This window comes from Pezoporus occidentalis, unplaced genomic scaffold, assembly GCF_034315485.1.
Source record: "Pezoporus occidentalis ecotype Australia unplaced genomic scaffold, CSIRO_AGI_Poc_V1 ctg46, whole genome shotgun sequence".
Taxonomy (NCBI): Eukaryota; Metazoa; Chordata; class Aves; order Psittaciformes; family Psittacidae; genus Pezoporus; species Pezoporus occidentalis.
The window spans coordinates 295,209-308,602 of NW_026915791.1; the positions used below are offsets into that span (position 1 = coordinate 295,209).

Here is a 13,394-nt window from a genome sequence, read left to right on the forward strand (position 1 = left end):
GTGGTTAAACACAAGTGAGCACCCAAAAATTTGTTCACATATCTGTATTTGCCAAAAATGCAGGTGCAAGAACTCCTAAGAAGAAAATAGGGAACTACAGAGCTACAAACCTAATTAATGTGCTTGCAGAAATGCAGAATGCTGAGTGCATATACAAATTTTTTGGGGGTTGATTTCACTGAATTTTCAAAAGTCTTTGAAGTTCGTACTAAAAAAGTTGTGGTTTCTGTTTTGCAGGAAAATCCATGAAGAAGTGGGTGGAATCAATTGCTAAAATCATCAAGAGAAAGAAAGCTCAAGCAAATGGAATTAGTCACAACATCACCTTTGAAAGCCCTCCTCCCCCAGTCGAGTGGCACATTTGGCGTAATGGGCACAGTGAAATGCTGGACCTCATGACTCTGCATCCTATAGAGATTGCTCGACAGCTAACACTTCTTGAGTCCGACCTCTATAGGTAGGGATTGAGCTAAGGTGTCTTTTTTTAGATTGTTTGAGCAAGTAAGAGTTCCAGTTCGTACAGTCACTCAAAAGTACGTCCCCTTGACTTTCAGTTTATGGAGCAGTGTTTTCTTGCCATCTGTTCAATAACAAAAAATGCAAGGAAAAAAAGGTGGGTTTTTTTTTTATCTCCATATCAGACTTTTGACAGCATAAATAAGTACAGGAAGGACACTAAAATATTATGAGTAGATAATACTAACTTGTATTGTCTCCCTGATAAAAGCAAATTTAGTGGTACATTAATAAGAAATGCTTGTTACATCATAAAAAGATAACACAGTTATGTCTGCTCCTGTCCTTTATAGCTGCATAGCAAAGGCCCAGGTGTTACGTGCATATAACCACAGCACTGGGACATCAAGGTCCTCTAATTCTGATGAGGTTTTTTGGTCTGATACCATATGTATTCCATTCTCTCCTAGCTCTGTTGTTACCTGTGATAAACAGAGCTGGCCTTGATGTGAGAGCTAGGTTTAGCTGGGTAAAAATTCTTAAAGGTCTCAGAAAACCGGAAGGTGAGGCATCCTTTTGTGCTTCAGACAGCAGGTTTTCTACTGAAATAGGCCACTTTTCCAGGAGGTTGGTCAAAGTACTTCAGCTTCCTATTTTAAAACTGTAACTATGCTTAAGTTGCTGTCGTACACTTGCAGGAAATTAAACTTACTCCTTTGTAATTGTCTTATCTGAAAATACTTATTCAAAAATGCCAGTTTCAATCAAGATAGAAATGTATTTCCTTCTAGACTCAAATACTCAGTAAAAAGTTATTTTACGTAACTGTTTTTGCAGTAGATTAGATTGGATTGTATTTGTGAAACATCAAGTCATGGCTAAGGGAAGAAATAATCTTTTAATGTAAACACAGAACATACAATTATTATTTGTATCGAGCATTCTTCTGCATCTTGTTTTGTCGTTATCAGGGCAGTACAGCCTTCTGAACTCGTTGGTAGCGTGTGGACTAAAGAAGATAAGGAAATTAACTCCCCAAATCTGTTGAAAATGATTCGTCATACTACAAATCTTACTCTTTGGTTTGAAAAGTAAGTGCAGGTGGTGGCAGTGGCATCAACTCCTACTGGAATTTGGAGAGAAACGTTTTTCTGTTACTTGAATTCTGTTGCCTTGAATCTTGAGATAGCTGTTGAATGTTACAGAAATTTCAGATTTTGGTTTAAGGGTTCATAGCCATGCCAGTCACATGGTCCTTCTTCCTGAGACAGACTGGAAGGGTTTTTTCAATTTTGGTGGGTTGACCCTGGTTAGATGCCAGGTGCCCACCAAAACTGCTCTATCACTCCCCTCCTCAGCAGGATGTGGGAGAGAAAATACCACAAAAGGCTCATAGGCCAAGATAACGATGGAGAGGTCACTCGCCAGTTACCAATTCCCCACCCACCCCTCTTTCTTCAGGCTCAACTTCACTCCCAGTTTTCTCTATGTCCTCCCCATCAGTGGTGGGATGGGGAATGGGGGTAGTGGTCAGTTCATCACATTGTTGTTTCTGCTGCTCCTTCCTCCTCGAGGGAGGACTCCTCACACACTTCCCTGGCTCTAGCATGAGGTACCTCCCACAGGAGACAGTCCTCTATGAACTTCTCCACTGTGAATCCTTCCACAGGCTGCAGTTCTTCATGAACTGCTCCAGCATGGGTCCCTAACATGGGGTGCAGTCCTTCAGGAACAGGCTGCTCCAGGTTCCCTGTGGGGTCACAGGTCCTGCCAGGACCCTGCCCCAGGATGGCTTCCCATGGGTTCACAGCCTCCTTTGGGCATCCCCATGCTTCAGTGTGGGGTCCTCCATGGGCTGCAGGTGGAGATCTGCTCCACCATAGACCTCTATGGGCTGCAGGAGAACAGCCTCCCTGCCTCACCATGGTCTTCATCATGGGCTGCAGGGGAATCTCTGCTCCAGTGCCTGAAACACCTCCTACTCCCCTTCTTCATTAATCCTGGGGTATGTAGGGCTGTTGCTCTCACTCCTCTCTCTGATTGCAATTGCTCCTGCACAGTAACTTTTCCCCCTTCTTAAATATGTTATCCCAGCGGATATAAGGCAGAAGTTACCCCCTGTGAGGGTGCTGAGGCACTGGCACTGGTTGTGCAGAGAAGCTGTGGCTGCCCCATCCCTGGAGTGTTCAAGGCCATGTTGGGATGGGGCTTGGAGCAACCTGGTCTATGGAAGGTGTCCTTGCCCATGGAAGGGGGTTGGAACTGGATGGTCTTTAAAGTCCCTTCCAACTTAAACCATTCTATGATTTTATGATTAAGTACTTCTGAGGACATAGCCAGTGCTGCAGTCAAAAGGGTGTAGAAGCTTCTAAGTGTACAACGTAGCAAGTTTAAAATGATGCTGTAGATACAGTGGCATGAGAGTCACTCTGTTCCCCCTGGACCCTGCTTAGGATTTGCTTTATTATTTTACAGGATATGCCAAAACCTCTGTTGGCTTTCCAACTTGAACATATGTAAGACGTGATTACATAAATCTGTACTTGAGATTCTTGAAAGAGAGCCAAATGTGCATATTAGATGTACTGTACAGTGTTTGCTTGGAAAATTTTGATTTAGCAAAATGTCAGGTTTTATTTATCAGTGTTTCTCAAATTACATCTTTTGATTAGGTGCATAGTGGAAACTGAGAATTTTGAAGAGCGAGTGGCTGTGCTGAGTAGGATTATAGAAATCCTGCAGGTTTTTCAAGATCTGAATAATTTCAATGGTGTTTTGGAGATCGTCAGTGCAATGAACTCTGTGTCAGTGTACAGACTAGATCACACATTTGAGGTAAGTTTTGGGCACCACTCTTGGAAATAAAAATACTCGGACTCCAGAAGTGTAACACACATTTCTGAAGTGAAATCTGTAGTATCCGTATCACACTTGCTTTCATGGAAGAAAACAAGTGAAATGTTCAAAGTTACATATGCAAAAACACACAATGAGCTGGGTGTCTCAGAGGGTATGTAATGGGAAGTGGAGCTTTTCAGCAGATGTTTTCTCACATGTATTCAGCCCAAGAAGGGGAGATGCTGCAGCTGCTTGATTGCTGTTTGTTAACCTGTCTGAAATTAACCTCTTATTCTATCCAGCATTTTATGGGTATGAAAGAGGAGGATCCTAAGGCTGAGAACATTGGATTGAATGACTTTTAAGAGTATTTCCTACCTATGCAAGAAGTGGGGGAGTAGAAGGGCATGAGGAGGGGATAGCTAAAAATCAGATTTCAGTTGATCACAAGAACTTGGATGAGAAAGTCTCAGAAAATTCAGACATCAGAGACAGAAACAAGTAGCTGCTGAAACAGTTTAAAGGGACAGTAGGAAGAGGGGCTACAACACAAGTAGTAATTCTGTTCTTCAGTTGCCAAGGAAAAGAAACACCTAGGATTTGGCAGCAAAGCCTCCCTTGACTAAAATAGAAAAAGAAACATGAATTAGAAGGTTTGAGTTTTGTATGTCTCTGAAAGGCACATGAGGCCTTTCAGTTAAATTCAAAATTAAATGTTTAATTTTTAATAAAGACCAAGATTATGCTTCTAAGTTGATAGACAAAGTAATAGTCTGTTTACAGCCGCCTCATGATTTAAATCTGAATTTGAGTTCCTGTGTTTTGCTGAGAGAGCTAGGGAATTGCCTTGGTTTTGCTGATGATTGCCTTGGTTTTGCTGTTGAGATTTGCATCCCTGGGTTTTTTTCTTTGACAACTTAGGCGCTACAGGAAAGAAAAAAAAGAGTTTTGGATGAAGCAGTAGAATTAAGTCAAGATCACTTCAAGAAGTATCTAGCTAAGCTCAAGTCAATCAACCCACCCTGTGTGCCTTTCTTTGGTAAGTAACACCAGGGCAGGCTAATACTGTGCATTGTCAGGCTTGAGTTTGATGCAGATGTGTTAATATTGCTTGAAGTGTTCAGGGTTGTGTTAGCTCTGAGAAGTCTGTAATATGTGTGACTTTTGGCTTCCAAGGATTGTAATTTTTTTAGACTTCATATAATGTCTATGGGCGTAATGTCCTATGGGTTGGAAGGGACCTTAAAGATCTCCTATTTCCAGCATCCCTGCCATGGGTAGGAACACCTTCCACTAGACCAGGTAAAAGATGCCATGTCTTTTATGTAATATTTATGTTTCTAGTTTAGTATATGGATTACTGGTATTATATTGGTATGAATATTTCCTTATTTTGTTTAACACTGCCTCCACACTTGTGATCTGTTTATGGCAATGACCTAAAGATGTTTTTTTCTAAACTCTGGATGTTACCTGAGGGAGATAAAACACCGTATTTCAAAATATTGTTCCCATGTAAAATGCAGACTTGATTCATTCTTGCCAGCCGATAAACTGTTGAAGCATTAAAGGGAAAGGTCTGCCTATGTTCAGACTTTTTTATTATTCATTAGAAAGAATGAAATCAGGTCTTGGAATGAAAAATAAATATCACAAATACTTCTCTCTTTATCAGGAATATACCTAACAAATATTTTGAAGACAGAAGAAGGGAATCCTGACTTCCTTAAAAGACAAGGGAAAGAATTAATTAACTTCAGTAAGAGGAGAAAAGTGGCTGAAATTACAGGAGAAATTCAGCAGTATCAAAACCAGCCTTACTGTTTACGGATAGAGCCAGAAATTCGGGTAACCAAACATTAAATATCTGTTTGGGGATAGGAGAAGAATGTGAGAACAAGAAATTGTCAAATAATCATAGAATCACTGATAGGTTTGGGTTGGAAGGGACCTTAAATAGTTCCAACCCCCTGTCATGGGCAGAGACACCTTGCACTAGACCAGGTTGCTCCAAGCCCCGTCCAAACTGGCCTCGAACACTTCCTGGTATGGGGCAGCCACAGCTTCTTCTGGCCTGTCTTCACAATCTTCTAGAGCTAATCTTGCATGAGCGGCAACCATCAGCAGAGGGGGGAGCAGGCTGGGTTGACAACAAAGTACCACTGCAAAGGGCTAGCCAGAGATGGGGATTTGCTCACTTGGATTCCATCATTCTGGGTCTTCTTCATTCCCTTATTGTTCTGTAGTGTGGTATCAGAGACTTCTTAGCAACAGAACAAAATGAATAAGTCATACTGACTAAACAGCAGAACTTTTTGAAGAAAAATCTGTTGCTTTTAACCCAAAACTCTCTGTACGTGCCTGGTGTGTTCAGTCCTTCAGGCAGGCATTCTGTAATACCTCTGAACAAAGTCTCCTGACCCTGCTAGCAGTTGCTACACACTAGTTAAGCACAAATATGAATGGTCATGCAGCATGGCAGAAGCTAAGCAGATGTGGAGGTGCCAGTGTCAGCTACCATTATACTCAGAAATGACAGGATGCTTGAGTGGTTACTTACCCAAGGCAAAGACTAGGGAATCCCAGATAATATAAAGGAATTTTGAGGAAGATGGAGAAGCAGTGAGCCAGGTAACAACAAGATTTTTTATGTGGGGGTACTAATGATTGAAAAGAAATAGCTTTAAGTGTCAGCCATACTTCCTGAGTGCACAGCTAATTGTAACTTTTCCAGAAAGCTGCTTGGACAGCTCTTGATCTCAGTAGCGAGCAGCAGCAGGCAGGAAGCAAGAAAGAGGTTTGTTATGTGAAGAATTAAATGGGCAGTAATACTGCTGTTTAAAATGCTGTTTGCACTGTATTTAATTGCTGTGGATGTGTCTGGGAAGATCTTAGATTTACAGTATTTATAAGCCAAGAAGTACTTTAAGTTCAAGGGATGACAGTGTTTGTGCTGCAAAAAGAACAAATGGAAATGCTGTAGCTCACCACCCACAGACTCCCACTGCAGCAGGAGCAGCTAGTGCAGGGTGGTCAAGCATTCAGGGAGTTTTATCCTGTCCCATGTCCTGCCCTCAGTGCCAGTCCCATCCTAGCCATGCTTTCCATCCCGTCCTTGTGCCCCAGTGCCATACTCTGTCCCTGCTACTGACCTTCCTGCTTTTGTCCCATCACTTCCTGTTCTTCGTAGTGAACTGATCACGTGCAAAGCACCTCTAAGAAACAGCAACAGCAAAACCTTTGCTTCCTCTACTGTATCATCATATTCTGCTCCTTCCCAGATCTGCGATGCTAAGGCAAGCACACAGGATGTGTTGCACAGGCCTTAACACTGCTTTGTTCTGCATGATTCACTAGTCAAGAACATTAGCAATTTACAGAAGATTTAATTTACCATGCCTAGTTATTTGGCACAAAGTCATTCTGTCATGTCAGAAAACTGACTGGGAATCTGACTGTTTCTTGCATTGGATTGTTTTGTATTTATTTCAGGGAATGTTTTCCTCTGTTTTTCCTGGAAATAAGCTTCATAATAATGAAAAACTAGAACTTTAATCTGTGATTTACAAACACTTCATTACAATTCTATATATATGCTTATTTTTAAAATATTATTGATGCTTTTTTTCATTTAGAAATTCTTTGAAAACCTCAACCCTATGGGGAAGATACCAGAAAAAGAGTTTACAGATTATCTGTTCAACAAGTCATTAGAAATTGAACCTCGAAACTGCAAGCAACCACCTAGATTTGTAAGTCTTGTCCTGCAAATTAAACAGTTAAAATTCACTAGCCACTATGAAAAAGAATACCTGTCAATAAGCCATATATGTTTCCTTTAGAATTCTGTATCATGGGATGATTTTCCAGCAAAACTTGATTTAGAAATATTCTTGTTTCAGATGAAATTTTTTTCTGCAGCCTAAAATACTGTCATACCAATTTGTGTTTCCAACCATACAGTTATCTGATAGAATGTGTGGTAACTTTTCTTATTTCACAGCATGAAGAAACATTGATATTAATTGAAATACTTTTTTATACATCATTAATGTGTTTTCTTGAAGTAGAAGTTAATTTCCATTTTTCTTTTGTCTAAATATTTTGCATTGTTGCAAAAATTGAATTGACAAGGTGCAACCTTCTTGCTGAACAAAACAGTTCAATTCAAGGCAGTAGAATTTTGGTTTTTAAAAAAAAACAGCTACTGGACCTCTGGGTTCTTTATTAAGCAGAAAGATCCCTCTCTATAACACTTGTCTTTTATACAATGTAATTGTACTGCAGAGTAGCTAGGGACATCTCTGTTTTTTGGGAGAGCTATAAATCATTTTAGCAATCTCCTGTTAGAGGAATGAGTAAGATGATAAATGTGACAGAAATTACTGTTGCAAAAACGCTGCTTACAGTAATAGCTCTAAAATATTTTCTAAAAATAGATATCCACGCTGCCAGTCCTGGGCAGCTGGGCATGAATTCTTTGTAGTTCGTGATTTCCAAACCAGACATTCTTATTGGAATTTCAGGAAAGTCCAGTTCTGGGTACTGTAATGTGGTGGAGTCATGCATACCACCATAGGATGGGAACATAATTCATCTTCAAAATTGGCTTTGATCTGTGTCGTGTTACACCTGAGTCTAATGAGTCTTGTTTCACTCACCCCAGTGATGTGTGCATGTAAGAATTTTGTCCTCACTAACCCAGAGGATGTAGTCAACGGGCATCTGAATGTGTCCTCAATCCTGAATACATGTAGGGCCCTGGTGTCCTTGTGAGGTACAAGCACAAAGCTCATCTTACAGTGCTGTTATGAGGCTCTTCTGCAGGCCTGTGGGGGCACTTGACATTACTGTCCCCCTGAAGGTTGTGAGCTGCTCTTCCCTGTGTTCTGTCCCAGTTGGCATGCATCTGAAATGTGACTCTTCATAACTGTGGAAAAAAATAAAATTATTAAAATGGAAAAAAAGATTGATTAAGCTGCATCCATAACTTTTCAGTAAACTCCTGCTGTATAGTTAACAACAGGCTGTATCTCAAGTCAACTGTAGAAAGGCTGTACTACTTTTTAAGGTGTATTTGAGAAGTACTTTTAAAAATATCTCATAAAGACTTGGCAATTTTGCTATCTGAAATGTTAGCAGTACTAACCAGCTTTATCTCCAGCCTAGAAAAACAACCTACCCCCTGAAGTCTCCTGGGATAAGGCCCAACACTGGCAGACACAGCTCCACCTCCAGCACCTTGAGAAGTCATCCACTGCCACTTGAAAAGGAACCAAGTAAGATAAGCTTCAGTAGAATCACTGAGGCAGAGCATGAATCAACGGTATCAGCACCAACTTCACCAAACACACCGTCTACGCCACCAGTGTCTGCTTCTTCAGAGTTCAGTGTGTTTTTAGACATTGACCTCAACAGTTCTTATGGTAAATGTGCAATATGCTTTAATAATGGTTGTTACTGTGCCTCAGGCTTTCAAAATGTATTGGTGTGTATGCCAGCCCTTTACAAAAAAAGTTGACAAACTTAGTTGTGGACTGTGAAGTTCTTGTGTCAGTGTTTCATGTACTGTGGTTTACTGCTTTACCATGTATGGCACATCCATGGCAAGAGAAGGTGCTGAGGAGCAGGCATCCACACCAGTGCATGTTTCAGGAGTGGTCCTGTGGGCTGATGACATGCTAGCGATTCTGATTTAATTTCCTTTGAAGGGAATCCGGTCTTGTGTGTTTTGAGATGTGAACTGAAGTGCCAGAAGTGGGGATGGTCAGGGCACTCCCTCCAAAATGCAGTCTTGATTTAAGAAATTACACTATTAGTTCAGATCCACCAATACACTCCCAAGCTTTGCTTGTAGCTGTGAGCAGCTCCTTACTCTTGAAAGCATACATTGTGTGATGTAGTGCAGCTCTTCTGTATGGAAAGTCTTTAATTGATTTTTCCTTTAACAGGAAACAACAGCATCTTTGCTCCCGTCAGTTTGCCACAGTCGAGTGAGTACCATAATTCTGTTAAATGTTTCATTTCACTCTGCTTTTCCTGGTTTCAGGATAATTGAATGGGAATTAAAATCTGAAATCTGGGGTGAAAATATGGGCTGTATGCATTAGGGATCTGAGGATTTTTTTATACAGGTTTTAGATCCAATATCCAGTAAAGATGTAAAGTCTAAAAACAGTCTGGGTTCATTCTGTTTTATTTTTCCCCAGGCTCTAGCATGATTTTGCTTCTATTTTGAATGCCCTCAATGATTTTATTTTTTTTTTTTACCTAATGCTACAAATGAAGCAACACAATAATTTCATACTGCCACTCAGTGAAAATAACTGTGCTGTTGCTTGGAAAGATGAGGTACTTTTTGTACCAACCACAGCAATGAGGGATATCCTGTATTCATCTGTTTTTAGCTTCTCGTTTTACTCCCTTATTACATGGACACATAGACTTTTTCAGAATATTAGAATTTCAAACTGGAGAGCACAGGTGCCCAATGTGTTGATACAGAGCTCTGTGCACTTCAGAGAGAAAAGCAAAGGCGTGACAAGTAACAAATACAGGCTGGGAGGTTGTGTTGTTGCTTAACTTTGAGGAATTTTTTTTCCCCTCTGTAAAAAGGAGGGACTAAAAATGTCCTAAAATGCTGTAAGAGTTAATGCCATCTGCTCTGTTCAGTGTGTAATTCTCCTGCTTTAGAAGTGTTGCAGACCTGTTAATGAAGCGTCTGAGTTTCTGAATTTGAACGTGTATCCATATGGCAGAGAGAACAAACCTTCCACTCCAAAGTGGCCTGTGGGCAAACTGCAGGCACGGTGGTGAACAGGGTAGATTCTGAAATGTAGGGAGGATTGCAGAGAAAGTTATTCAAGTGCTCACTCAGAGTTCACTTTATTTTTCTGACCTTCAGCGTTGCCTGCTAAATGTCGATGTGTATCTTTGATACTGGAAATAGGAGAGCACTTTGTGAGGTGCATATCTGATGAAAGAAATTAAGGGAAATTTCATCCAGCTGAAGTTAATGGTTCATGTTGCTGTTGAGCACAAAGATCAGCTTATTTCAGTTGCTTCTAGTTTGGCTCAGTATTGTAGCATATGTTCCTCAGATACTGCACAAGCACTAAAATATCTGCTCTTCTCTCTCCAGAGACTTTCTTCAGCTCATGGGGTAGCTTTCCTAAACTAAGTGATGAGCCTCAAAACCCTCCTCCACTTCCTCCACGAAAAAAGCTGGATCAGGATGCTTCTAATGCTAAGGTATTTCTGTCCTATATTGAGTAACTTTGAGAATAAATCAGGGGACATCTAGAATCACAGAATCATTTAGGTTAGAAAAGATCTTTAAGTTCGTATGACCTTAAGTGTCCAGACAGGCTGTGGCTGCCCCATCCCTGGAAGTGGTCAAGGCCAGGTTTGGATGGGTTTTGAACAACTTGGTCTCATGGAAGGTATCCCTACCCTGGCAGGGGTTGGAGCTGGAGGAGCTTTAAGGTCCCTTCCAACCCAAACCCTTCTATGAATCTATGATCGAGTCCAACCATCTAGCCAACAGGACTTCATTAGTCTAAAAGACATCCAAACGCAGTTGTCTTTAAAGTTTCAGATCCAGCCCAAAGGTACAGCTATGCCAGTGTCATGTTTCTGAGAGCACCCATAGCAGATGTCAGGAGAATTCTGCATTTGTCAGAAGATCTGCTCTTTATCTAAACATCTGCATTTCTTCTTTGTAATGTTACAGGGAAGTTTAAAGTCGGATGACGATCCTCCAGCAATTCCACCTCGGCAGCCACCACCTCCAAAGATACAGCCTCGTGCTCCTGCTTACACTAACCCCCTTGACCAGCCACTGCACAGTCCTCCTCCTCCACCCCCCCGGGACCCTCTTCCTGACACTCCACCACCGGTACCACTCCGGCCTCCTGAACACTTCATCAACTGCCCTCTCAACCTCCAGCCACCGCCAGTGGGACGCTTACACAGAGATCCCGACTGGTTCAGGGAGGCGAGCACAGGCCCCAGCTCTCCCGGCACTCCTCCCAGCACACCCTCTCCCAGGGTCCTGCGCCGCTGCTGCGTGATCAGCGCGAGTCACAACAACCTGGTTCACCCACCTGTGCCCCCCGTCCCACCCCGGCACAATTCAAGCCCTCAGTTACCAAAACTGCCACCAAAGACTTACAAAAGGGAGCTCTCCCACCCTCCTTTGCACAGACTGTCTTTGCTGGAAAATGCAGAAACTCCTCAATGACCTTAGCCACAGTAGTCATTGACACTGGAATAGTATTTGTAAAGTTCCTTTTTATTTATTCAAAAAAGGCAGTGTATTTTAGTACTTATACAAATTACGCTCTTAAAGTGCTGCTGATCAAAAAAAAAAAAAAAAGGTTTAAATTGGACAAATAAGACTACACATGCTCTAGCCTGCGTCTGTTCAACAGCATTACCCTCAGGTGATCAGCAGCATTGCCTTGTTTCACATCCTCAGTGCCGACAGTCATGCCAGTATAAAAAATAGATCTTTTGCACTGTAAACTACACTAAGTGAATGGATAACTGACATCATTTATTTGCACTGAGCCAAAAAAAAAAGGTGCGTCTGTGGAATTTCTTCAAATTCGAGCATTAGTGGCCTTTTTTTTTCTTTTAAATTTAAAAAAAGAACAGTGGGATGATGACACAACATGAGGACACACAGTGTTACTGATTTTAAACCTCCGGCCACTTGCCTTCTAACTTTGTGTAAGCTTGGAGGTTAGTGAGTGACAGCTACTGTTCTCGAATATTTTAATGCCATGTCTTAATTGCCATTGATTTGCTGCTGAAGACAAAAAAAAATCCAGGTTGAAGTCTAAATACCAAAATACTCAGTTGGTCTTGATTATTTTGAGAAAGGCTGAACAAGGACTGACTACCTGTCTTGAATTATTGGAAAGGATCCCTAGTACTTAGCATGCATCTTGTTCAGATGTGCCTTTTTGTTTTGGTAGGCGAAGATGTCTTAAGCTAAAGTCTACTGTTTTGAACAAAGCTATATGCCATGTATGTACAATTGTTTATATTGTATATTTACAGATAATGCTAATAACCTGTATAAATTTAAGTGATTTGAGGCCTATAATAGAGTCTGCTACTCCTGCAGTCTTTTATGGCCAGAAGTGTTTCCTCTGGCTTAGGAACAGTCTTGCCTTCCAAACTTAATAACTTCCTTTAAATCTTACTTAACTTAATCGTGAATCCATTTTGGAAATTGGTAGCATTTAAACCAGCAAACACTTAAAGCTTTATTAAAATTTTTAAACTGATAAGTGAATGGAACTTTTATTTGCCAGTTGAACTACTTGGTTGAACTGGTGTGAGAGTGAGTCTGTTTTACTGGTAGTACTGTAGCAGCATTTATGAAGTGGCCAGAAGCCACATTTTATTTACTGGTCTGTGGCCTTTTACTGTGCTTTGTATCAGAGTTCTTAACAAGATTAATAAATCACCCCAGTCTTAATTTTTAAGAGCTTGAGCAGTGCGTGTTCCTTCTAAGGACAAAGTTGGGAATTACATTTAGCAACTCTCTGGCAATACAAAATGCCCCCAATTTTTCAGGCTGCTCTTCTCCACTTGGGTGCCCCTCAGTTGGCAGTCGGGCCGTCAGCAAAGCTTCAACGAAGTTGAGCCCAACACACAACAGATCCCTGGGATTTGAATCTTTCCGAACACCTGCAAGCCCATTGGATACCTAGGCCGCTCTAAACGGAGAAGTGGTTCCCATATTTTCGGGCTCCTGACTAGTGGAAGAGCACTGTGGTGGGATCTGCAGCAGTTCAGGCTTCCAAGTCACACTCTGGCTTTTCATTGGCCTGCCTATATTGCTCCCACTGTCTTGGGGATTTTCTGGAAAAGGAGAGGTGTGATATACCTGGAAGGGGTGGTCATTTTCTTCTCCTGGGAAGATGCATTTGCCATCTGCCTCTTGGATAGTCTGCTGCTGCCTCTCCCCTTCATGCTTCTTTCCTGAGGAAGAGAGGAGGGGAAGAATCTATTCATGCAAGGGGCCAAAGGCACTTTATAAAGGAGAGCTGCTTCATTTCATGAAAATAACATTGAGGAAGTCCCAA

The 13,394-nt window shown here is 41.4% G+C and overlaps 1 protein-coding gene across 1 annotated transcript in view; it reads left to right on the top strand.

Annotated features, from left to right (window-relative positions):
* Positions 1 to 12,791, top strand: part of SOS2 (SOS Ras/Rho guanine nucleotide exchange factor 2) — a 57,634-nt gene extending 44,843 nt beyond the window's left edge. The window contains exons 14-23 of the mRNA XM_062635592.1: positions 238 to 457; positions 1,428 to 1,547; positions 3,129 to 3,291; positions 4,216 to 4,333; positions 4,970 to 5,142; positions 6,930 to 7,046; positions 8,459 to 8,720; positions 9,246 to 9,287; positions 10,436 to 10,545; positions 11,027 to 12,791. Coding sequence (XP_062491576.1) covers positions 238 to 457; positions 1,428 to 1,547; positions 3,129 to 3,291; positions 4,216 to 4,333; positions 4,970 to 5,142; positions 6,930 to 7,046; positions 8,459 to 8,720; positions 9,246 to 9,287; positions 10,436 to 10,545; positions 11,027 to 11,536 — 1,835 coding nt within the window. The 3' untranslated portion in view covers positions 11,537 to 12,791. The remainder of the gene's footprint in view (positions 1 to 237; positions 458 to 1,427; positions 1,548 to 3,128; positions 3,292 to 4,215; positions 4,334 to 4,969; positions 5,143 to 6,929; positions 7,047 to 8,458; positions 8,721 to 9,245; positions 9,288 to 10,435; positions 10,546 to 11,026) is intronic.
* Positions 12,792 to 13,394: the final 603 nt, after the last annotated feature.